Below are 26,057 nucleotides of genomic sequence, written 5' to 3'. Positions count from 1 at the left end.
TGCCCTGTACCAACACAGAGCAGAGCAGCTATCTGAACGCTACCCCAACAGAGGTCGATTATCTTGTTAATAATTTCACCTCCTCACTACGTACGACTCTGGATACTGTAGCTCCTGTGAAAACTAAGGTCTCTAATCAGAAGTACCTGACTCCGTGGTATAATTCTCAAACACGTACCCTAAAGCAGATGACTCGTAATCTGGAGAGGAAATGGCGTGTCACAAATTTAGAGGATCATCATTTAGCCTGGAGAAATAGGTTGCTGCTTTATAAGAAAGCCCTCCGCAAAGCCAGAACATCTTACTATTCATCACTGATTGAAGAAAATAAGAACAACCCCAGGTTTCTCTTCAGCTCTGTAGCCAGGCTGACAAACAGTCAGAGCTCTTTTGAGCCAACCATCCCTTTAACGTTAACTAGTAATGACTTCATGAACTTCTTCACAAATAACGTTTTTATCATTAGAGAAAAAATTACCAATAATCATCCCACAGATGTAATATTATCTACAGCTACTCTTAGTACCATTGATGTTAAGTTAGACTCTTTTTCTCTAATTGATCTTTCTGAGTTAACTTCAATAATTACTTCCTCCAAACCATCAACCTGTCTTTTAGACCCCATTCCTACAAAACTGCTCAAAGAAGTCCTGCCATTAATTAATTCTTCGGTCTTAAATATGATCAACCTATCTCTAATGATCGGCTATGTACCACAGGCCTTCAAGCTGGCTGTAGTTAAACCTTTACTCAAAAAGCATCTCTAGACCCAGCAGTCTTAGCTAATTATAGGCCAATCTCCAACCTTCCTTTATATCAAACATCCTTGAAAGAGTAGTTGTCAAACAGCTAACAGATCATCTGCAGAGGTTTATTTGAAGAGTTTCAGTCAGGTTTCAGAGCTCATCACAGCACAGAAACAGCTTTAGTGAAGGTTACAAATGATCTTCTTATGGCCTCTGACAGTGGACTCATCTCTGTGCTTGTCCTGCTAGACCTCAGTGCAGCGTTCGATACTGTCGACCATAATATCCTATTAGAGCGATTAGAACATGCTGTAGGTATTACAGGTACTGCGCTGCAGTGGTTTGTATCATATCTATCTAATAGACTCCAGTTTGTGCATGTAAATGGAGAGTCCTCTTCACACACTGAGGTTAATTATGGAGTTCCACAGGGTTCAGTGCTAGGACCAATTCTGTTTACACTATACATGCTTCCCTTAGGCAGCATCATTAGAAGACATAGCATACATTTACACTGCTATGCAGATGACACCCAGCTCTATCTGTCCATGAAGCCAGATAACACACACCAATGAGTTAAACTGCAGGAATGTCTTAAAGACATAAAGACCTGGATGGCCGCTAACTTTCTGCTTCTTAATTCAGATCAAACTGAGGTTATTGTACTCGGCCCTGAAAAGCTTAGAAATATGGTATCTAAGCAGATTCTTACTCTGGATGGCATTACCTTGGCCTCCAGTAACACTGTGAGGAACCTTGGAGTCATTTTTGACCAGGACATGTCCTTCAATGCACATATTAAACAAATATGTAAGACTGCGTTCTTCCATTTGTGCAACATCTCTAAAATTAGAAATATCCTGTCTCAGAGTGACGCTGAAAAACTAGTTCATGCATTTATTACTTCCAGGCTGGACGACTGTAATTCATTATTATCAGGAAGTCCTAAAAACTCCCTGAAAAGCCTTCAGCTGATCCAAAATGCTGCAGCAAGAGTCCTGACAGGGACTAGAAAGAGAGAGCAGATTTCTCCTGTTTTGGCTTCCTGTTAAATCCAGAATTGTCATGAACCGAAGTTCCACGCACAAGTTGGACCCAGGAGCAGAACACACACACACAGCGGTACGAGAGAACAAAAATAAACTTTATTATAACTGAGGGTGTCCCGGGAGGGTAGAAGGAAAAAATGCACGGAACCAGAAAAAACCGAGGGACCGGGAGGTGAATCACGCAGGAACGCCGAGAGCGGGACTGTGGGAGGCTGAAACAGAAAAAGGAAAAAAGGATTATTGGGGTGCGGGGGAAAAGGCAGTATACGAGGGGAAGTAGAGTACGCGTCTTACGATGATAGCGGGGCCGAGGGAACCGGAGGGAGGGGTGATGGTCCGTGGGGAGAAGTTTCAGAAAGGTCGAGGCGGCTGGGGCTGATCGTGATCCAAATTCCGGACAGGCAGGTGGCTCAAACACGCCGAGCTGTGATCTGAGTATACAAGGCAGAGTTAGTGTTAGTTCACACGGATAGGTCTGCATATGGGCTTTCCCGCAGGTGTACGTTACCGCTGAAGGACGACTACGGACTGGCGTGGAGCAGCAGGCTGGGCAGGATTAAATAGTCCACCTGGTGATCGCCTGGGATGGGATGCAGGTGTGGAGTTAGCAGCCGCGCCCACGGGAGTGGGCATCCCATCAGCACCTCGGACGCCGGGCCGCGGACCATGACAAGAATTAAAAATCCTGCTCCTCACATACAAGGTCTTAAATAATCAGGCCCCATCTTATCTTAATGACCTTGTAGTACCATATCACCCTATTAGAGCACTTCGCTCTCGCTCTGCAGGCCTACTTGTTGTTCCTAGAGTATTTAAAAGTAGAATGGGAGGCAGAGCCTTCAGTTTTCAGGCCCCTCTTCTGTGGAACCAGCTTCCAGTTTGGATTCAGGAGACAGACACTATCTCTACTTTCAAGATTAGGCTTCAAACTTTCCTTTTTGCTAAAGCATATAGTTAGGGCTGGACCAGGTGACCCTGAATCCTCCCTTAGTTATGCTGCAATAGACGTAGGCTGCCGGGGGATTCCCATGATGCACTGGGTGTTTCCTTTCCAGTCACCTTTCTCACTCACTATGTATTAACAGACCTCTGTCTCTCTTCCACAGCATGTCTTTATCCTGTCTTCCTTCTCTCACCCCAACCAATCGCAGCAGATGGCCCCGCCCCTCCCTGAGCCTGGTTCTGCTGGAGGTTTCTTCCTGTTAAAAGGGAGTTTTTCCTTCCCACTGTTGCCAAAGTGCTGCTCATAGGGGGTCATATGATTGTTGGGTTTTTTCTCTGTATCTATGAAGCGCCTTGAGGTGACTTATGTTGTGATTTGGCGCTATATAAATAAAATTGAATTGAATTGAATTGAATTACAGGCCGCACCGGATTTTAAGCCGTATGCGTTTCACTTGTAATATGAGATTTACACAGAAATATTACACGTGAGGATTTTTAACGTTTAATTTAATCCGTAAGGTAACATAAACATGGTAACATAAATGTTATGGTAACATAAACGTTATGATAACATACAAAAATACATAAGCAAATGCTTTTTTCCCTCGAACAGCGCCTGTAACACGGCTACCTTTAAGTACGTATCAGTAACACACAAATTACTTTGCTCATGGCTCTTTTACGGAACAGCGCACAAACAACATTACAACGTCTCTTAACAACCGATAAAAATATATACCGTATATATACTACTTATCAATTTGATTGGTTTACTGTTACCAGGTAAAATGTTTTTGGCCGCATGAAAAAAAATATGCATTAGCCGCACGTCAGTATAAGCCGCAGTGTTCACAGTGTGGGGAAAAGTAGCGGCTTATGACCCGAAAACTACAGTAAGTAAAGTGTGTGTTCTTGTATGGGAAGCACCCCAAAGAGTGTGTTTGTGAGAGCAGAGGAAGCTGGAGGTTTCATTTTCATTTTCTCACTACGCCTTCAGGGCTGAATTTCTTTCACTGGCCCAGTTCCAGCTCCTGGCTTCCTCCCACAGTCCAAAGTAACACAGTTAGTGGGGTTAGTTTAACTGGAAACTCTAAATTGCTCACAGGTATGAATAGTTGTCTGTGTGTTATGGTCAGGGGCTGTATCCCAATCCAGGGTCTGCAGCCTTAAAGGCCGCATTTTAAGGCTGATTACGTCACAGCTGCGCGCCGAAGGCTGTCCCAATTCAAAGGCTGCTCGAAATGCGGCCTCAAATGCGTCCTTCATTTCCCTGAATTTTAAGGCTGTGGCGGTGTAGACTTTGTGGCCCAACATATCCCACAATGCATGGCGCGGCAGTCGGTGTGGATAATTTTGCCGCAGACAGCAGAAGCGGAGCGGCCGAAGAGTAAACTGTTAAAAGTAAGTACTGAATATGATGTCACTTATTTATGTGCAAATGTTTATTAATAATGAGGAACATTAAAACATTACTGTTGGCCACATGTCGGCAAAGTTATGTGACATTAGTGATGTTTGCACGTTCAGCGTCAACTTGCTTTCAAAGCCTTTAAAATATAATAATACAATAGTCGACCTTAATCTTACAGAGAATCTGATGATTTTATGGATAATTAAAGTCAGTCATATATCCACAAACACAACAAGCTGAAAGTCAATGATGCTGCTCGGTTTGCAGTCCTGAACATCACGGCACAAGCAGGATTCACTGCACTGTTAATGTGAGCTATGTTACATTGCTGCCTCTGTTCGGTGGTGTCGAGCCAAACGGACTTTAACGTGTGTTTGAACGAGCTGACGGTTCACTCGTTAAGCTGAAAGAAAGATGCTTTAATCACAGCAGTCACACATGTGTCCACTGCACCATCTGGAACTCTTCTTGTTTCGTAATAACACAAACACTAAATCTTGCTTCTCTGTGCTGTTGTGTAGCAGTGTGTACACCTGAGACTGTCACCTGTCTGTCTGTCCTGCACTCTCTCTCTGTTTCTTTCTCTCTGATTGTGGAATAAAAGTATGAACATGTGTTTATAAGTTACACTTGTGTTTGAATCCTGCAGCTTATCACACATTTGATTTCCATGTGTGACGACTGCAAGTGTCCAGAGTGAGGACAGACTGAGGGACCCACTGCTGCACATCATCTGTGAGGCTTTGCACCCCTGATGATCCACCAGGACAAACTCAGCAGTGTGTGAGGAAGAGGAGGAGGAAGAGCCAGCAGCAGCTGACAGATGGAGAGAATAGACAGACTGTTCCCTGTTTGTGAAGGACTGCTAGGAAAGTTTAACATAACTGTCTGTGCTGAATCAGTCTTATTAGGTGATGTTCACATAATGTGATCATCCCAGTGTTTCCAGTGTGGGAGAAAGTACTCAGAGTACTCAGGGCCTTCAAGTTACACACTATGAAAGGCAGCAACAAGTTTAATGTTCAGAAACCTAAAGTCTGTATCAGCAGCAGAATGGAGCTAAAATAAATGTTGGTTTCAGTTCTATGAAGCTTTGAGTATTTTGGATCAGTAGCTGCTGTGTGTGTTGCATCATATTGCTGTAACTGTTTATATGCTTTATATATTCTGAGCTAAGTTGATCTATAGTGTTACATCATATTCTATAAGGATGTTATGTGTTTGTAGACTTCCTGCCCAGTTTGACCCATTTAGCAGACGTCAGCCTGTTTAAGGCTCTGATATCTATTCTGTGTGACTTACAGCAGTTATGACATGGTCTGATTTTCTCACCCAATAAAGGAATATTTCATATATCAGTCTACTCTTCATTCTATCAGACACAGTTATCACAGCTTGTACATTTGCTTTTTACACATATATGTAAGCAATGAGCCAAATTTAGTACCAACATATTAAACGAACAATATTTGTCTCTTCTATATAACACATCTATATACACACTGTCACAGATACTCGTCTTTGAGTGAAGATTTAAGATGATGGGAAATATAAATAACTGCAACTTGTATCTTTCCTGAAGCTCAGTGTTTGGCACAGAGTTCACTCACATGTGCTGCACCAGTGTACCTGCACATGTGATGTGACAATAGAAGTGATTTGATTTGAGAGTTCAAACTCACTGCTGTAATAACTGATAATGATTAATATAATAACTATAATATTGGCCACATATATTTACACTGACTTTAGTCTCATGAACAACATTAGCTGATTGTTATTTACTAGCTGATCTTAAATGACTGTTCAGTACAGATATGAAGCCCAACAATCATGTTTCACAGTCCTGTGGTCTCAGCCTCAGATACTTGTTAAATCACACAAAGCTCATGTAGAAACAAACAAATGAACAAAACATGTTCTCCTTCATTTCTGTCAACCACACGTTTCCAGCTATCATGGTTGCTAGGCAACCTGGGCAGCGCGACGGAGGCTAGACCGCCCATTTCACAAGCCTCGCACTTCCGGCCTTAGCGGTCTTTGAGTACGCGGCCCTTGAGGACCGTTGAGGCTGCAGACCCTGAATTGGGATACAGCCAGGATGTGCCCCGCCTCTCACCCTATGGTAGCCGTGATTGGCTCCAGCCACCCTGACAAGGATGGATGGATGAGGCAGTTCAGGTCACAGAGTGACAAGCAGGGTCCATCTGCACAGGTCACCAGTCTGTTGAAGTGTAACACACAGAGACAGACTCACACGCGGGTGTTTGGACTGTGGGAGGAAGTGGGAGAACCCGGAGAGAACCCACGCATGCTGGGGTCATCCTTCATTTCTGTGAATACAACCTGCTCTGTGACTGCCACACTCAGTTTCAAACTCCACAGGCAGCTGCTTTTAGAGAGCGCTTACACTCACCAGCCACTTTATTAGGTACACCTTGCTCTTATTGTGTTGGACCCTGTTTTCAGAAGAGCTTTCAGTTATTTGTGGCATCGACTCAACAAGGTGCTGGAAACACTGATCAGAGATTTTGGTCCATGCCAACACAACAGCTTTCACTTAGCCGGTATTATTAGAAAACACTGCATTGTTTCATTGCCTTGCAGATGTTCTCCTGTTATTCTGATCCATGAGGTCATGTGATGAAACTCAGTGAATTAAACCATAGGAATGTCTTAAAAACATAAAGATGACCTCTAATTTCTTGCTTCTAAATATGTTTTTTTTTCTTCTCTCTATGCTCTTTGTTTCTCTTCACCTCCACCGTTTGCATAAAATCTCTAAAATTAGAAATATCCTGTCTGAGAGTGATGCTGAAGAACTAGTTAAAGAACATGGAATGAAAACCGAATCATTTAGAAATCTCATAAACTGACACTTGATTAATAATAAAACACAGAAAACATCTGTCTGTCCAAGATGCTCTTTTATAGCTAATCATGTCACTGACCTGCTGCCAATTAACCAGATTAGTTCCAAAATGTTCCTGAAGTTCTTTTAAAGGTTTTCAGTACCAAATATTTTTCCAGCCTTTTCTTCTCACAGGACATTTTTGTTAGGACATGTTGTAGAAAAAATAAAAAATCTGGCAGTTTGTGAAAGAAAGTCAAAATGAAGAAAGAAATAACTGCAGCTGATCTGACTTCACAGAGAGGTTTTGGGTTCCTGTAAACTCTGTTTACCAGACCAATGTAAAACTGAGTGATGCATGACGGTGACTGCACTCTGTAGGTTGGAAGGATCCATTCCAGATTTTACTGAAAACACAGACTGCAGTTAAGGTCAAGGGTCACGCCGCTCGAGTTCATGTCAGCCATTGCAAGAGAACTCCAGAACCACACTAACGACCCTAAAGAGGAGGAAAACAACACGTTTTTACAATGTGATTGACCTTTGACCTCCCTCTGAGCTGGATCCAAAGATGAGGGGTGATGGAGCGCCCTCCGCCAACTGGATCGTGTCACCTGCAGAGCACAACTGTGTCACCTACAAGGGATCAGCGATTTGATCAAAAATAACTTATGTATTTGTGAATGGAAGCTGATCGAACAGCGAGGATGGTGGAGAGCTTCAGGATGGTTTTCTGTGCCGTGTCTGGTCATTTTTACACAAACACAGGAAGGACGTATGAATCACTCCCTTTCTGACAGTTTCATCCCTTTTCAAATCATGACATGATCAAAAATAACTTGTGCATTTGTGAATTTCACTGCTTCACTAACAAATAACTCATGCACATTCTTACGGTGACGCCTCACAGACCTGCACATCAGATCTCAGTAGGCCTTCAGGGCTAAGTGACTGACTGCTTCGTCTCCTCCATGACTCCACTGATGTGGCCACAGTCAGTAAAATCATTTAGTAATAAGTTAGTGAGGTGTCCCTCGAAGGTCACTGATGAGCAACCAATCAGATTAGCACAGGATTCACATGGTGGTTTCCATTCTTTGAACATGTGACAGAAACCAGCAAAACACAGATGTGGACAAATTGCATTTATTATAACCAACAAAGATTTGCTTATTTCACTAAAAATGCACTTACAGCTCGAGGAGAATCAATACATGCAACTAGTCTCATAACAGAACTGCTGTAAAAAGAGGTGTGTGTGTGTGATGTGTGGGGATTTGATCCAAATGACACTGCTGCTTATGGTTCTTTTACATAAGCATTAATTTAGAAACACTGGCTGAGTGTTTCTCATCTTTACTCAGAGGTGGATAAAAGGACTCAACCTCCAACCTTTTTAAGGCTAAAGTTATACAGAGTGCTCCAACAGAGGACAGCTGCTGATAACAGATGCAACTGGAGGATTGTACTTCCTTAAGAGGAAGTAGTATCAACATTCAGACTAACAGTGCCGCTGAGTCTCCTCCACGACTCCCTCCAAGCCCTGCATTGCATTGTGGGTGATAACAAGGATCAGAGACTCAGAGCTTCCTCTTCTGGGGGTATCTGATAATGGTCGATGTTTAAGTGGTCTGTTAGGATTTGTGGGAAACAGGAAGTCTTGCCATTGTAGCTCTCTGAGCATCGTGTGGATGCTGTGGATGTCCTCCCCAGAGGCCTGATTGTTGGATAAATGTGTCTCCCACTGACTGGCATCCTTACCTCCTGCCATGAAAGAACAGCTGCAGTTGTACCTCACTGGACACCTCTCTGTGATGATTATGATGATGTAGGATCCACAGACCATCAGCGAAGTGAAGAGGAGGTGTACATTTTTAATTCTTGTTACTATTGTGATCATTAAGATGCTTTGAAATAACAGCTAAGGCTACGTTACCTTCAGCTAACTGAAACCCAGGTGTGTAAGCACTGATAGTATATGGAAGTTTTATTACTATTAGCACTACTGCATTACTGCTGCACACAAAAAGATGGAGATTTGTGCTTTAACTCATCTAACCTCTGTGTACTGTAGCTATGTAATGTTAGCTCTGTTGTAACAATAGGTGTGAAGATGGGTGAAAGTGAAAGTAATAAACTGCCTTCAGTTATTTGTGGCATGAAAGAAATGTTTATCTTTTTCTAAAATGAGCCCACGATGAGACAAGCAGGAAACCAGTCCCAAACAACACTGCAGATGTTACCAATGGTTTTCTGACACAATCAGAAAGTAAAAGTGAAGAAAGAGAAACTAGCTCGACCTTATCTGACCCTCACAGAGAACGTACGTATTCCTATAAACCATCTGATTCACCAGACGAGGGGGAAGCAGCTGCAGTGTCTTTTTAAAAAGTCATGAATGAATAAAAGTGTCTGTGTTTGTTTTCTATCAGCAACAAAGTCAGTGAAACAGGTTCCTGTACAGATTGTTTAATGATAAACTCTGAAAAATGATTTGCAGTCAAACACAGTCGAGTATTTAAGGCTGTAATATCTGCCCAGTGAAAGACAAAGAGCCCTCAGGAGAACATGCAGGCTGCACGATTACAGCCAAAATAATAATCATCATTATTCATCGCTGTTATTCATTGATCTTATAAAAACATTAATACTGCACTGCCATGCAAACACAGCACTGCTTTAACATCGTCACAGATCTTTGCACCAGATAAAATCAGTGTTACATTCTGCTGATACATCCATCTTTTTGACTCTTTATTAATTATCCCTCTACTCGCCGTGTGGCCACAAATGGTCCTTCCCACTTGGCGAGTAACTTTGAGCTAGAAGAAATGAGTAACACAAGGATCGGGTCCCCCGACACAAACAGAGTAACATAGTGTACGCTGTTAAGTGCAGGAGGATTGGCAGGATTTATACATCGAGGAAACCAAACAACCTCTGGCTGAGAGGATGGCTCAGCACAGCAGAGCCACCTCGTCAGGCCAGGACTCTGCAGTCTGTTCACACCTACAGGCCAGTGGACACTCTTTCCATGATGAGGATGTAACATCCTGGACAGGGAGGAACGCTGGTTTGAGGGCGGAGTCAAGGAGGCCATTTACGTGAAAAGGGAAAGACCATCTCTGAATCGAGGAGGGGCCTAAGGGTCCATCTGTCACCATCTGTCACCAAGACTTTGTGGACTGGTGCCAGCTGAACTACCTCCAGATCAACGCCAGTAAAACCAAGGAACTGGTGGTAGACTTCCGCAGGCACAAGCATTCTCCACTGCAACCACTGAACATCCAAGGTATGGACATTGAGGCTGTGGACAGCTACAGGTACCTTGGTGTTCATCTGAACAACAGACTGGACTGGACTCATAACTCAGACGCCCTCTACAGGAAAGGGCAGAGCAGGCTGTACCTGCTGCGGAGACTCAGGTCGTTTGGAGTGGAGGGCCCACTCCTGAAGACCTTCTATGACTCTGTGGTGGCTTCTGCTATCTTTTATGGTGTGGTCTGCTGGGGCGGCAGCATCTCTGCTGGGGACAGGAAGAGACTGAACAGGGTGATCCGAAGGGCCAGCTCTGTTCTAGGATGCCCTCTGGATCCAGTGGAGGTGGTGAGTGACAGGAGAACGGCGGCTAAGCTGTCATCCCTGATGGACAACGTCTCCCACCCCATGCAGCAGACTGTGACAGCACTGAGCAGCTCCTTCAGTGGGAGACTGCGGCACCCACGGTGTGGGACGGAGAGATTTCGCAGGTCTTTCCTCCCCACTGCTGTCAGACTCCACAACAAAGACTTTAACTGAACAAACACACACATCCATACATATGCAATAATACTAAGTGCAATAATCCTTTCTGTCATCGTTGTATTTTTACTCAGTTGTATATAGTATTTGTATTTGTATTCTATTTTTATCTTATTGTATATTTATTTTATTTTATTCTACTGTATATAGTATTTTATTTTATTCTATTCTGTACAGCTGTGTACTGTATTTATTCTTATTGTATTCTAATTTTTGCCTCATAACTTTTGCACTGTCCACTTCCTGCTGTGACAAAACAAATTTCCCACGTGTGGGACTAATAAAGGTTATCTTATCTTATCTTATCTTATCTTATCTTATCTTATCTTATCTTATCTTATCTTACATGCTGTGATTGCAGCCATTCCCCAACTCTCTGTGAATGGGACTCATGGACATTGATCAGTGGTTGTTGATCAATGGTCATGAGAATTTGCATAATTATGATGAAGGAACTGCCCTCACAGCCCATTGTTCCCTCAGTGGGCTGGTTTCAGTCATTATGTAAATGTGCTGCAGTGAAACCTGCAGTCAGCTGAGACTGAAGACGTCACCTGATGATGACGAAACGTTTCTCCCACAAAACGCTGCGTCCACATGAACAGATTCAACTTTTGGAGATTTATTTTCCTGGATGATTGAGATGCATCAAGACAAGCAGTTTAACTCCAGGGAAAGTTGCCTGAGTATCGGCCCTCTGTGGTACAGGCGCTGTTGATGTTGTTGGACCTGGAACAAAACCCCAACACGTGCAGCCTTGCTCTCAGGTTCACGACATACTGAATCTTGTTTCTCGCCCGACTTGGACCTTCCTCAGAGTTTTCTTTAATCAGGTCCAATAACCCCTGCGGCTTCCTGCTGACAAAATGAATATCTACAAAATACAAAAACTGTTCCTTAAACATGAATCCAGGAAGATATCCAGACTAAGACCAAGACAGACTTTTAATTCATTTGAAAGCCTGATGCTCAGCCTCGTCCACCCCAGCTGTGAAACTCAGAAATCAGTCTTACTTGTTATCATCTATCGTCCACCTGGGCCTTACACAGAGTTTCTGTCTGATTTCTCAGACTTTATATCTAATTTAGTTCTGAGCTCAGATAAAATAATTATTGTGGGTGATTTTAACATCCATGTAGATGCTAAAAATGACAGCCTCAACATGGCATTTAATCTGTTATTAGACTCAATTGGCTTCTCTCAAAATGTAAAAGAACCCACCCACCACTTTAATCACACTCTAGATCTTGTTTTAACATATGGCATAGAAACTGAACATTTAACAGTGTTTCCTGAAAACCCTCTCCTGTCTGATCATTTCCTGATAACATTTACATTTACAATAATTGATTACACAGCGGTGGAGAGTAGACTTTATCAAAGTAGATGTCTTTCTGAAAGCGCTGTAACTAAGTTTAAGAATATAATCCACCCACTGTTATCATCTTCAATGCCCTGTACCAACATAGAGCAGCTATCTGAACGCTACCCCAACAGAGGTCGATTATCTTGTTAATAATTTCACCTCCTCGTTTTTATGGGCCAATGGGGTTTTTTTCTTTTTTTTTTATAACGGTATAAACAATGAAAGGTGGTGGGTTGGCCAGATGCTGGCAGATGTGTAAAAATAACTCAGTTGTTTGGTGGTGGCTGTGGCGGAGCTGCCACAGAGGCCAGCAGGTGGATGAAGGGAGGCGGAGGGAGGAGGAGGAGAGACCCGAGGCGGGGCCGGTGAGTGTCAGGTGAACTGAGCTTCAGGTAAGAAGTTATGAGCTGCAGTCTATCTGTGTCAGATATAAACCAGGTTTAGTTTATTTTCGTTGTGCTGACTTTTTACAGTCAGTTACAATAACTGGTACTGCTACTAGCTAGCATGACAGAGTTTCTACAGCTGGGTGGTGCTATGATGTTACTGATAGTGAACTTTATTTTATTCATAAGGTTAATTATTAGAGTTGCCAACCATCCCGTAAAAAACGTAATCCTCCCGCATTCAGAGAAAATATTACGCGTTTCGTATTGAGGTGAAAAGGAACAGTTTGTCGTGGACTTCAGCTACAATGGAAAAGACACAAAGCTGGAGTTATTCTGTGTCTTTGCTGCACAGCTGCCTCTTCTCCTCTCATCCTCCCCCCTCCCTCTCCCGTTTCTACTTCAATCATGAAACTGATCAATGATCAGCTGATCGGCTCTCTTGTTTATTTATCGCCCACTTTGTGCCAGAAAGAGGAAACCAGGGGATGTCGCGCTAAACAACAGCAGCACGTTTAAGCTTGATCAGCTGTTGTTAGAATTTATTTAATATTAATTTCTAATATCAGCTGATGTTTGCTGGAGCCACAGCTGTAAAGCTGCTGGTCATGATGTCGGTTTGGATATGTGGTGAGAGGGAAACATGAAGATGAAACCAGGAGATGTCCTTACTGAACCATCAGAGCTGTGATGGAGAAACAGGTTTACCTTTTAGGTGACATGAATGAGTTGAAGTTATGAACTGTTTCTGAGAGACAAATAACACCAGGATCCTTTTCTAAGCAGCTGACAGCTGGTAACTGTGCAGGGGCGGGTCTAGCAAAGTGTTGCCAGGGGGGCAGGTAGGGCATTAACAGGGAGAGGGGGGCACAAAGACATACTTTCTTATTCTCATTTAAAATGTCTCGCTTTTAATAAATAATTATCTGAATCTTACAACAAACGTTTTCATCAATGCATAGAAATCCATTATTGTACATAGTAATTTTTTTAGGGTCCCATCATAATTTCTTCAGTAAGTACTGTACATGATGCCAGTATTTCCCACACTTTCTAGATTCTGCACCAGTGCTGTGTGTAAAATGCCATCAAAAAGTCAGTTAAGTTTTATTCTTTCTCAGCTGTCTTTCTGTCTCCTTTCACTTTTTAAAGGTTGCCATGTCAGAAAAAATATTTTTGATGTGGCAAATGAATGGTTTATGAAAATATATCTAAATCTGTCATCAGTAATCAGTAATGACCATGTCTCACCTCTTCTCTGTCTTAATTTCAGTTTTCCTCCAAGTGTTGTAGATAGTTCAGGAGGTTAACTCGACCAACAGTCTACTTTTAATTTTTATTTTTGTATATAAATAAATGTTGATGTTGTGCTATGGGATTGTGTGCTTCAATTTTACCTATAATGTGCCAAATCAGTACAACAGGCGGCTCAAGGCGATGCCATCCAGAGTAAGGATCTTAGCCACAGCGTTTCTAAGATTTTTAGGCCCCGTTACAATAACCTCAGTTTATCTGAACTTAGAAGCAGAAAATTAAAGCTCATTATGTGTCTAAGACATCCCTGCAGTTTAACCAATAAAAGCGGGTATCATATGCATAGCAGTGAAAATGTATGCTATGCTATGCCTTCTAAAGCGCGTATAATGTAAACAAAACTGGTCTTTGCACAGAAGCCTCATAATTAGGAGCTTCATAATTAACCTCAGTGTGTGAAGAGGACTCTCCATTTAATAATAGCTGTAATAAAATGTTATGGCCGACGGTGTTAAACGCTGCACTTGGGTCTAGCAGGGTCTTGGGTCTTCATCCATATTTCAACTTTTCAATATGAATGAAGGCTGCAAACTGATTAGATTAATGTCTGATGATCTTTTCTGTGCTTCTTCAAGTTTGTAACACCGAACATATTAAAGGATGATATAAGGCTCACAGGAAGAGTTTAATTAGACACACGTTTACTATTTTCTTTATACTCTTTCTTTCTTGACATGTTTAATATGATTACTATCAGAGGAGAAAATGACCCTTGTGTAGTTTAAAAACTTTTTATTGAATCAAACTGTAATGTTGTTGAACTCTGACGGACGTGTCTTTTAATCTTGTCAACAAATCCTTAATCACCTAAATCTGCCATTTATCATCTTGTAAAATGTTCCCTCTGCTTCTGTTGCACATCTCCCTGGACACTCTCTGCTTCACCTGTCCTGTGCAGCTGGTCCAACCCCTGCCTGCCTCCTTAAACTGGGGTGTTTAAATCTCTTTACCTCTGTTGTGAACTTCACACAAAGTTTGTGGTAACAAAATCAAACTGACGAGGATCTCGTTTGAAAAACACACACACTCACGAGACAAAATAAAAACAGACTGCTCAAAGCAAAAGCAGAGCCCTCGCAGCTGGTAGTACAAACACAGTGACAACATGCGTATCAGATACCCTCAGTGCCAAAAGCATAAATATGAAAAAGGTGGGATCACCAAGAATATCCTAAAAACGGCGTTGAGGTGTGTGTTACAGTGAAAAAAACAAAAAGCAGCCAAATTTTCATCTGAAAATGTTGAATTTTAGTAAAAACAATGCTCTGTAGTTTGATACTGTCGTTACAGACAAAGCAGATGTTTAAAGCCTTTGGACGCTCATTTGAAATGCACTCATTCTCCTTATCAGCTGGAAACATTAAAGCCGTAAAATGACTTTTTCAAACGGATAAAAACTATTGAACAAACAGCAATGTTGAGCCTGTTCCAAAATTTGAATGTACATGTGTTGAAGGTGCGGGTCTTGTTGAATTATTAAACATACTTTCTTTAATTTTTCGAGCCACAAAAACAACAACTTTTAATTTTCTTCTGCTTGAGTCTCGGCCTCGGGTAGCTCTACTTATCATTGCTCAGTCAGTTGTCTGTTTGTGCTACTTTTGTCAAGGAGCAGCGGATTATTGGTTAAGGGTGACTTTATGTGTTTAGTTACTTAGTGGAAGTACTGTGGATAGTTTTACCTTACATACATAGATCTACCAGTACAGCTTCTGAGGTAACTGTTTACAAAATGTTATATTCTATCCACAAATTCTTTGCAATTTTACATTGATAAACATTATCCTTAACACATTTGGCCCACATAAAGTACTATGGCCATCACACGGTCATTTAGAATTGTTTAAATAACTCGTGTCTTAAGTCCTTCCATCAAACAGAAAATAAAAAAGCCACATGGTTCACTTTTACATCACAAAATGTTAGAAATATAAGTCGTTCATAACAACCTGAAAGGCTGGGAGTTTAAAATGCAAACCGATGGAAGCAGCAGTAGAAGACTATAATGTCACAGAGCACACGGTGTCTGTTATTGTGTAGACATTTATAAATAAGAGCTTAATAAAGACGCTTCATTTCTTAAGAAATAAACAGGTGGAGTGATCTTTTTTTTTTTTTTTTTTTTTTTCTGCCTGTCCCGTTTGGCTCTTTTGCATCAGAATTGTTGTCTAAAGGCAAAGAAAGATGCCCAACGGATTTACTTTACCAAACTGACCATCCCAGCCTTGCCGTAATGGTCCATTTGATTCACCTTTTATTGTTTATTTTATTTTCACTTGCTGAATACGGGACAGACTTGACTGGGGGAAAGAAGGGGAGAAAGAAAGAGGGAAAGAGAAACAGCTGAGAAGAGGGACGGGGGAGAAGGGCAAAAGACAAAAACCAACAGAACGGGCAGAGAAAAAAAATGCATATATCAATCACCTGGATCACCTGCTGAGAAAGAAAAAAGAAAACAAGCAGCAGAGAACAAGAGTAATAGAATAAACAACATCACAATGACATATGGGAATATGACAGTAAATACTAAATGTTAAACATTATTGTGCAGCACATAAGATCAACAGAACACAGTGTGCTTTGAGGTAGGAGCCAAAAAGGGTGTAGTTTGTGGGTGTGATCACCCGTGTGTACACCTGTGAGCATGGACGCGCTTGTTTTTAAAAGGTTCCTTCATGTAATAATCTGCTAGAGGGTGTGGGGGGGGCCACAGCCCCGTCCTCCAGGGTGTGAAGCAGGTATGGAGGAGATCAAAACTCCAGACATCCAGAGGCCCCCAGAACACAAGAGACCAAGGAAGACCAACAGAGGGGCAGCTGCGCCACTGTCCCAGAAAGAGCTGAGGAGAGTCCCAGATGAGGGCTCACTCAGCAGCCGCGGAGCAGAAGCCAGGGGGAGTTGCAGTGACGCGCCCGTGAGCTCCGCCGGCAGCCAGCCGTGCCTGAGTGACCGAGCCCCAGGCCGCGAGGCCGGGGGCACCCCACCTCCGAAGTGGCCCGAGCGAGCCCCAGGCTCCAGGCCCCGATAAGCGGCCGCCAAGGAGTGAGCCGGTGTGTACCCGGACGCCCATCCCCAGACACAAAGAACCACCAACGCACCGACACCTGAGGGAGTCCGCCACCGGCAGGGGGAGTGGTGGTGGGGGGAGATAGGCCTCCAAACCTTGGAGGGCCTGAGGTGTCCCCAGAGAGGTGGCGTCTGATACCCAACCTGACATATAGACACAGACATACAGGCACACACAGATACAAACATCCATTCCCACCCTCATGCTCTCATATGCACTCACTCCACACTCAACCAACGTGGAGACAGACATAAAGAGACGCTGTACACACGATCACACTCCCCAAGCGTACTCTACAAACCGGGTCTAGGTACCCTTGCCCCTGGAGGGGGGAACTGCACCCAGACCCAGGTGGTGTTACCCTTTTCCCTGCGGTGGGGGGAGGCAGACCGCCCCGACTCCGCAGCAGCAGGGAGGCCCCACACTCCAGACCGCAGTCGGACGGCCAACTCCTAGGTGGAGTGATCTTTATCAAAAGTGGAAGTTACATCTGTGACTAAACCACTGTACCCAAAAACTTTAAAAATCTAGTGTGTGTGAGGCTGTGTAAGTAAAGCTCGCCCTTCACACCCGCGTGTAACAAACCATCTGTTGGGGGTTGTGGATTTGACACCTCAGCCTTGTGAAAGTGGGGAAACATGTTTCTGGCTGTGCATACGATTTCTGCTTACAACATAGAATCTCAGCTCTACATGAAATTCAGATGTTTTTTTGTTTTTTTTAAGTGTGGCTAATGTATTATTTGACTTCTAAGGCACACGCACACACGCACACACACACACACACACACACACACACACACACACACACACACACACATACACATACACACACACACACACACACACATACACACACACACACACACACACACACACACACACATACACACACACACACACACACACACACATACACACACACACACACACGCACACACACACACACACACACACACACACACACACACACACACATACAGGGCAGACTCACACAGGCTCATGTGTGGCCATCGTTCTGACCTATGACATAAGACTTTAAGCCTGGTTTTAGTTATTGGGTTTTAGACTCCTCAGGAAACATAATTCTGGCTAAAGTTACAGTCTGTAACATTTCTCTCCTCTAGATGTCAGCAGAGGTCTGTTTTCTTACTGTTATGGGACAAATCAAAAACATTCAGCATAGAGTAACTGGAACCACAAATGGCGCGGACATGTTTGTGTAATTACACAGTATTTTATGGATACTTAAGAGCAGCGTTGGTCAAGTTCCTTGAAAATAGTAATTAGTTACTAATTACTGATTACTTATTTTTCAAAAGTAATTAGTTACTTTATTACTTAGTTACTTTGTAAAAACATGATGCAAAACCTGAATACAAAGTAAAGCAATTGACTTTTCAGCCCAATTCTATGTTTTCTGTACAATACATCATATAAATGTAATCAAATGAAAAAGCCTCTTTTTAAAAATTGTTTTATTAGTTTTAATCTTTTAACTTCATGCATCAAACAAACATTAAATTATATGCAACAGTCTTTGACTTGAAGAAATGTAAATAAATAAAATGATTTTTTGTGTTTAAACTCACTCTTTCACTCTCACAAACAGAATCACTGTTCAGTAATGCAGCATGCTTATGGGAAAGTAACAATAATCTAATTACTTTTTTGCAATAGTAATCCCTTACTCTATTTTTTACTTCAAAAAAGTAATCCGATTACAGTAATGCGTTACTTTTAACGTGTTACTGCCCATCTCACAGAATGAGTACAGCATCATGTTTTTTATTAAATATCTTCTTAAAATGACTGACTGTACCTTTAAGTGCATTAGTTTATGATGATTCTTCAGGGTGCCACATGTACACTGTACCACTCACTGTCAGCTGGACAGGCTGAGGCTTTCGATCTGACCGGCTAACATCACAGCAGCCAGGTCCAGTTTATCCAGCTGAGGTGAAGCCCAGCAGACAGCTAGCAGCTACAGCTGCCTGTATAATAATAATGCACACTTTCAGCTGTAACACAGGTTAAACAGGTGAGTTATAATAACAGGTGTTATAAAGGAAGAAATGATCTACAGAGTGCAAACAGTTTGTGTTACCGGCTGTGAACATGTTGACTCTGCTGTAACAAACATTTTCATATAATAAATATTCTATCCTAAAGTTTTAACAGGGGAGTCTCCGGGGACAGACTCACTGCTGCCTCTGCTGGACACCAGAGGAACTGCAGGCGCATGAGCTGCTTTTTGTTTTCCCAGCATGCACTGCGAGCGAGTCCTCAGTAATCCAAAATGTAACCCTAACACTAAAGCCACATTTTGAGTGTGAAAAATGCCTTCAACCCCGTGGGGAACTGGATTTTGGTACGTATGAGGACTGTTGGTCCCCACCAAGATAGTAAGAACCTGTAGACACACACACACACACAGACACACACACACGCACACACACACACACACACACACACACACACACGCACACACACACACACACACACACACACACACACTTCTGTTTTTCTGGCCGTTAATATGAATATTTATGACCTGCAGGGGGCGGGCTGCAGCGCTTATATAAATGTGTGATTGGCAGCTGCTGGTAGCCAATCAGCTCGCAGGCAGTGGCTCCTCCTCATGAATATTCAGCAGCAGGTAAATGAAGCTGATGAAAAGAAGAAGAAAAAACAAACGGCAGTATCTTTGTTGCCGTGGTCACACACACTGCCGTAACCATGGTGAGGGGCTCATTGACACTGTGACTGACAGCTGAATGTAGATGATGATGTAAGGACTTCTGAACAGGAGGAGCTTCCTGCCTTCTAATTGGCTCCCGATCTGTGATGTTAGCAGCGAGTGTCTTTACATGATTTTTACTTTCACGTTTCATTTTTCTCTCCTTTCTGTTAAAATATTTTTTTAATCTTTGTCAGCTTTCTGTGATTTTCTTCTTATTCTCATATTTTTACTTTATCTTGGATACTTGAGTTTTTTCTTTGTGCAGGATTTATTTCTTCCCTGTTGGTTTGATTCTTTTTCAGCATTTCTTCATTCGTCTGGTTTTACTGGCCGAAGCTTTTTGCTCCTGACTTTCTGTTTAAACTGCTCCGGTGTTGCAGCAGCAGGAGGATATTAACACTGTGTCAGCTCCAGATCTCAAGCTTAGACAGCTTCGTCTGTGTGCAGCACAGATGATGATGATTTCAGAGATTTGTCAGGACTTCACCTGTTTGACCTCAGAATACCTGAACTGTCTGTGTGCAACCAGAGACCACTGAGCATGTGCAAACGTGAGCCCCAGGAGTGACACGCGCCATGTTCGGTCAAACATGAACACACACACAGGTCACAGCGTACCTGCGTAATAAAGCTCGTCCTCCAGCCTCACTGTAACAGAAACACTGGGTTCAAATATTAGAAAAGTGATGAAGATTATTTGGTAAAAAGCTGCTTCAGAGAAAAATAACGCAGCGTTAACAGCACGGGGCAGAGGACACACACACACACACACACACACACACACACACAGTGTCACTCATACTGAAGGCGGGCTCAACATTAACGGGTTACAGTCAAAATCTCTGCTCATGTCAAAGTTCAAAAAGCCGTCCGGCTGTTAAAATGTGTAACGAGCAGTACAAACGCAAACACCATGCACATAGTTCACTCATACATGTGTATTGCTTATTATCATTTTTTTCATTGTATATTATTTTCCCCTCTTTACTTTTGCACTTTGTGGTCCAGCTGCCCGATTTCGCTGTGCAAGACAATTACAATAAAACTCTAAGTCTAAGTCTCAAAACTGCTCCTGAATAAGTCCCGTGGGCTGCAGTCTGGACTCTTGGCTGTGGGGGTCAAAGGTCAAAGGACAGCTGGGATCCTGTCCAATCAGGTGTGCTCCTCAGCCTGCTCCCCTCGGGGATTGGTGATCTCGCCCCGATCATTGAGCCTGTACACAGACACGCGTGAGAACAACTGGAATGTGTGTTAGTGTGAGTCGTGCCGTCAGAGTCCGAGCTTCAGGTGAGCTGAGAACACGCTGTCATGCACAGGTGAGGTCATCCAGACGTGTTCCCGCTGAAACAGGCGTATGTGAGGAAAGCTGATGCTTGCCGTTATAATCATCATCATTTCTTTGGTTTTATGCTCATGATTTGTGTCTGTGGTGGAGGTGTGGTCTCAGGTGATGGAGGTGTGGTCTCAGGTGGTGCGGTGGTGTCAGGTTACAGCAACATGCTGCTGGCTGCTCCTGCAGGAGGAGGAGCAGGGGTGTGTGTGTGTCGGGTTACAGTTTGCTGTGTGGCTGATTGTTGCGATCATGTTCCAGCACACAGATCAATAAACGGTCAGGTGACCTCACAGAGAGTCAATAATGTTGGTGTGACGCTAAATCCAGGTGACCTCTGACCTCTGTGAAAAGTCCTGGCTGGTCTTTGATGGTGGTTGTGCTAAAGGTGTGTGTGTGCGCGTGCAGGTGGATAAGAGTAACGTGATCTGGAGCTGAAGTCTCGCGGTACTTCCGGCTGAAACGAGCGCTCCTGTCGTCGGGGATATTTCCATATCCATCAATTTTACACCACTGCAAGTAAATGTGTCTGCGCGTGCCCGCCCTGCCAGTGCCGCGGGAGCGCGCAACTGCAGCAGATGAGCGCGGGGAGGGCCGGGGGAGCGTGCACGTTCACACTCACTTCTCATCGCTTTAATTTAGCAGAAGGGGAGGAGAGAGAGGGAGAGAGAGGCAGGGAGAGAGTAAGAGAGAGCTCGCGCACAGTCTCGCGGACCGTCGGAGCTTCCGCAGCATCGGACCTGGAAACCAAACCGAACCAGCACCGCTGCCCAGAAAACCCACAGCACCGGAACGCAGCGCCGGGCGCGTGCTCAGGTGAGGAGCAAGAGGAGGAGCGGACCGAGGCCGAAGCCCGAGCGGAGAGGCCGGGGACGGTGCAGCAGAAGCCGGGGCCGTTGCCACGGAAGAGTCGGTGTGAAAGCAGGAGAGGAGCACGGAGGAGCACCTCCGCCTCCGCCGATGGGGTAGAGCCGGCTGGCGTCCGCAGCAGCCCGCAGAGCCTCGGACGGTCCGCGCTCACCTGCCCGCCCCGACCCGCGGGGCCGGTGATGTAGCAGCCGCCCCCTCCCATCGCATCCACCCACCGAGTACCGCCGCCTCCTCCGCCCAGACTCCCACCATGCCTGCGGGGATGAAACCTCTGGAGAAGTTCCTGAAGAAGCAGACCACGGCGCTGACCCGGGCTGGGGGCTTCGTCGGCGGGGTGGCAGATAAAGCCGGCGGCACCGGGGCGTCCCGCCGCAGGGCCAGCCTGTCCCGGGTCGTCCCGTTCTTCAGGGAGACGTCACCGGAGAGCGGCCAGGCTCGCGAGGTGTTCAGGTGAGACAGAGCGGGTTCGTGGGGGATGAGCAGCAGGTGGACCGCGGTCCTTAAAGGGGTCCCGGGACTCCCCGTCTGCAGGTGAACCCGTGATTCAGTCACGTGATCGCAGACAGCTTATGTAAGCCGGTAACGCTGGGTTACAGTCAGACCCGCGTTACCTGAATGTTACCTGCGTGTTTCCGACACCTGTGACATACTCACACGGTTTACCTTTAAATACAAGCCTGCTGTTGTGTTGTTAACTCCTGTGAGCTGGATTTATTTATACTGTGAGCCGCAGCTGGCGACAATGGGAAGGAAAAACTCCCTTTTAACAGGAAGAAACCTCCAACAGGCTCAAGGAGGGGCGGGGCCATCTGCTGTGGACCAGCTGAAGGCTTTTCAGGGAGTTTTTAGGAGATCCTGATAATAATGAATTACAGTCGTCCAGCCTGGAAGTAATAAATGCATGAACTAGTTTTTCAGCGTCACTCTGAGACAGGATATTTCTAACTTTAGAGATGTTGCACAAATGGAAGAACGCAGTCTTACATATTTGTTTAATATGTGCGTTGAAGGACATGTCCTGGTCAAACATGACTCCAAGGTTCCTCACAGTGTTACTGGAGGCCAAGGTAATGCCATCCAGAGTAAGAATCTGCTTAGATACCATATTTCTAAGCTTTTCAGGGCCGAGTACAATAACCTCAGTTTGATCTGAATTAAGAAGCAGAAAGTTAGCGACCATCCAGGTCTTTATGTCTTTAAGACATTCCTGCAGTTTAACTCATTGGTGTGTGTTATCTGGCTTCATGGACAGATAGAGCTGGGTGTGTAGAGCTGTGGAACTCCATAATTAACCTCAGTGTGAAGAGGACTCTGTCTGAGTATTAATTCTGTGTGAAACTCTTTGTGCTCGTTGTTTCAGTTTTTCTGAAAAACATAAATTCCTTGATTCAGACTTTAGTTTACATCAGACTGATTCACAGCAGGAACAGCAAAAAGATCACTGACATCAGGAGAGAAGTGAGTGAAAGACTGACATTCGTTGGTTTAGCCGTCAGTAACAGCTGACTCTGGCTCTATGCTGCCACGCTGATGTTGATGTGATGGACGATCTGTCCTGCTCCTCGTCAGCTCAGTGTTTTACTCTTGGACTTGTTCCTGGCTTTGCATGATCCATAGTTTATAATAATCCTTCTGTATCTGAGCCTCAGTGCAGCTCCTCACTTCATCCTCTGTGTGAAGCAAGCTGTTTTACCTTCTCATCAAGGTAAACTTCTTCTGATTAGGTGGGTGGGGCTTCTATCCTTTCTATGACATCATTCAGGTGTTCAGTGTATAAAACTGATAGAGTGTTTCCAGCAGTCTGAGCTCCCAGTGATTACTGTTCACACACTGAGCTCATTACTGGAAACGTAATAGTTAATACAGCGCCTTCTCAAGATACCAGCCAATCAGAACACAATGAGCTTTCAAAGAGGCGGGTCTTAAAGAGACAGGAGCTAAAACGGCTTGTTTCAGCCGGCGATGAGCTGAGGGCCGGTTTAGGGTGAATGAGGATTGTTTTGAATCATGCAAAGCTGACGTCCTCAGAGGTCTCGTCAACTTTATCGACTCAGTGACGACTCTGATTAAATAAGACATTCAGATTCAACCCCAGAACGAAACCACCACACACACTCTTCAATAAATCTGCAGCAGAGACAAACTCTGACGTTTGACCTTTGACCCCCCCACAGCCCTGACAGTGAGGACCCGCCCTCCTGGCCCTCAGCCACAGGGACCGGTGTAGTGACGGCCCCCAGCAGTGCTAATGGCTCCGGCTCTGGTTCGGGGTCCGGTTCTGGTTCTGGAGGAGGAGACGTCCGCAGCCCGTCTCTGTCCAGTGACGAGCAGAGCTCTGAGGCGAGCCTCATCACGGATGGGGGAGGAGGAGGAGGAGGGGGGACACCTGTTCATGCCGATACCCCGGAAAACCTGACGCTCGCTGTGCTGGACAGCGTGGTGGGAAAACGCTTCGGACACTGCAAAGGTAAGAAGTGAGATTCACGAGCCCAGCTCACGTGTGACCCCAGGAAGTCTGAAGGTCCAGTTCTGGATCTCTAAGGTACTGAAAGTCTCTGTGAGTGATGGAAGTGTGGAGCAGCAGGTCGGCAGGCGGACGGCACGCTCGCGCCCACAGGCCACTGCGACCGTGCCGTCAGTGAGCACGCTCAGTGTGCTGATTGGTCAGACGTCCACGTTCACATCTGACCAAACGAACGGCACCAGAGTTCCGTCAGTGCAGGCCTCTGTTTGTACCACGACCTGTTTTATACTGTGTGTGTGTGTGTGTGTGTGTGTGTGTGTGATGTAAACGTGTCGCTTTCGAAGCCTCTGGTCTTCCGGAGAAAAGAGCGCTGCAGCGGCGAGAGACTGCAGAAACTCTGAGAGAGAAAATCTGCTGTAGGATGGAGATCAGGCCGAGTCGGCTTCCTGCAGGAGGATTTTCATTTTTACAGCTCATATCACACAGACCGCAGCCTCAGCGCGGGGTGTGAGTGTGTGAGTGTGTGAGTGTGAGTGTGTGAGTGTGTGTGTGTGTGTTCAGCTCCAGCGGTTACATAATCACTGCCGTCCTCTTTCAGAAACGCAGCCTGCTTATTACAGCTGAAGTGGGTGTGCAGGCATGCGTATGTGTTCCTGCAGGAATGTTTGCCTTCGTGTCTGTGTGTGTGTGTGTGTGTGTGTGTCTGTGTGTGTGTGTCTGTGTGTGTCTGTGTGTGTGTGTGTGTGTGTGTGTGTGTGTGTCTGTGTGTGTGTGTCTGTGTGTCTGTGTGTGTGTCTGTGTGTGTGTCTGTGTGTGTGTGTGTGTGTGTGTGTGTGTGTGTGTGTGTGTGTCTGTGTGTGTGTGTGTGTGTGTGTGCTGTTTTCTGCTGCATTTCTGCTTTTTCACAGATTAGAAAATAAAAAGGATTCAAAAATTTCATAAAAATATCAAATGCACTTAAACATTGTAACAATTTAAAAATCTGCAATAAGACATCAAATGTTTTAAAATTGTAATTAAGAAAAATCCAGAAAAATCATTAAAATAAAAACAACCAGAATTCAAATATTGAGTAAAAAACTTTATTTCGTGTCATTTTGTAATTTTCGAAACACAGAAAATAAAGCTGAACGTGTCCTGATGAGTAAAGCTTTGATGTTTCATGCTGTGCAGCTTCTGCTCAGCAACACTGAAGCGATCACTGAGCGACGTCTTTATTATGTTCTGTTTCTATAATAAAGGCCAAAGAACAGACGTGTCTGTAGCTTCCTGCTGCTCGGAGGATCCGGATGGTCGGCTCGCTCCGTGCGTTATGTAAGCACGGAGCAAGCCGTTACTCTGCAAGCGTTACTCTGCAGAAACTAGAGAAAAACTAGAGAATTTTCACTTGTTTCAAGGCGAAATATCTTGTATTAAGTGAAAAAATCTGCCAATGAAACAAGTGAAAATTCTCTAGTTTTTCTCTAGTTTCAAGATTCACTGTCTTGAAACAAGTTCCTTTATCTTACTGATGCTTTGTAGCTGGTTTAGTCTTATTTTAAGTGTAATGAGATAATTTCAGCTAGAAATAAAACAAATATACTTGGTAAGATTTTGAGTTCTTGCAGTGTAATAAGCTCTTCACAGTTTGAGCTGTGAGCTCCATTTTCCTCAAACGAGTCATTTGTTCACACGAGTGAAGACATCAGAGCTGCTGAGGACATGAAGACCTTCA

At 44.2% G+C, this 26,057-nt stretch overlaps 1 protein-coding gene across 2 annotated transcripts in view; it reads left to right on the top strand.

Annotated features, from left to right (window-relative positions):
* Positions 1-20,922: 20,922 nt before the first annotated feature.
* The window catches only part of rapgefl1 (Rap guanine nucleotide exchange factor (GEF)-like 1), a 36,233-nt gene continuing 31,098 nt past the window's right edge, over positions 20,923-26,057 (top strand). Inside the window, exons 1-2 of one of the 2 annotated variants that reach the window (XM_076883509.1) lie at positions 20,923-20,995; positions 24,054-24,346. In XM_076883509.1, coding sequence (XP_076739624.1) covers positions 20,988-20,995; positions 24,054-24,346 — 301 coding nt within the window. In that variant the 5' untranslated portion in view covers positions 20,923-20,987. Of the gene's footprint in view, positions 20,996-21,635; positions 22,330-24,053; positions 24,347-26,057 lie in introns of those variants that run through there. The other variant, XM_024802298.2, reaches the window with a different exon arrangement.

This window comes from Maylandia zebra, linkage group LG4 (genome assembly GCF_041146795.1).
Source record: "Maylandia zebra isolate NMK-2024a linkage group LG4, Mzebra_GT3a, whole genome shotgun sequence".
Lineage (NCBI taxonomy): Eukaryota > Metazoa > Chordata > Actinopteri > Cichliformes > Cichlidae > Maylandia > Maylandia zebra.
The sequence above is the reverse complement of the archived record's forward strand: the minus strand, read 5'-3'. Positions and strand labels throughout refer to the sequence as shown.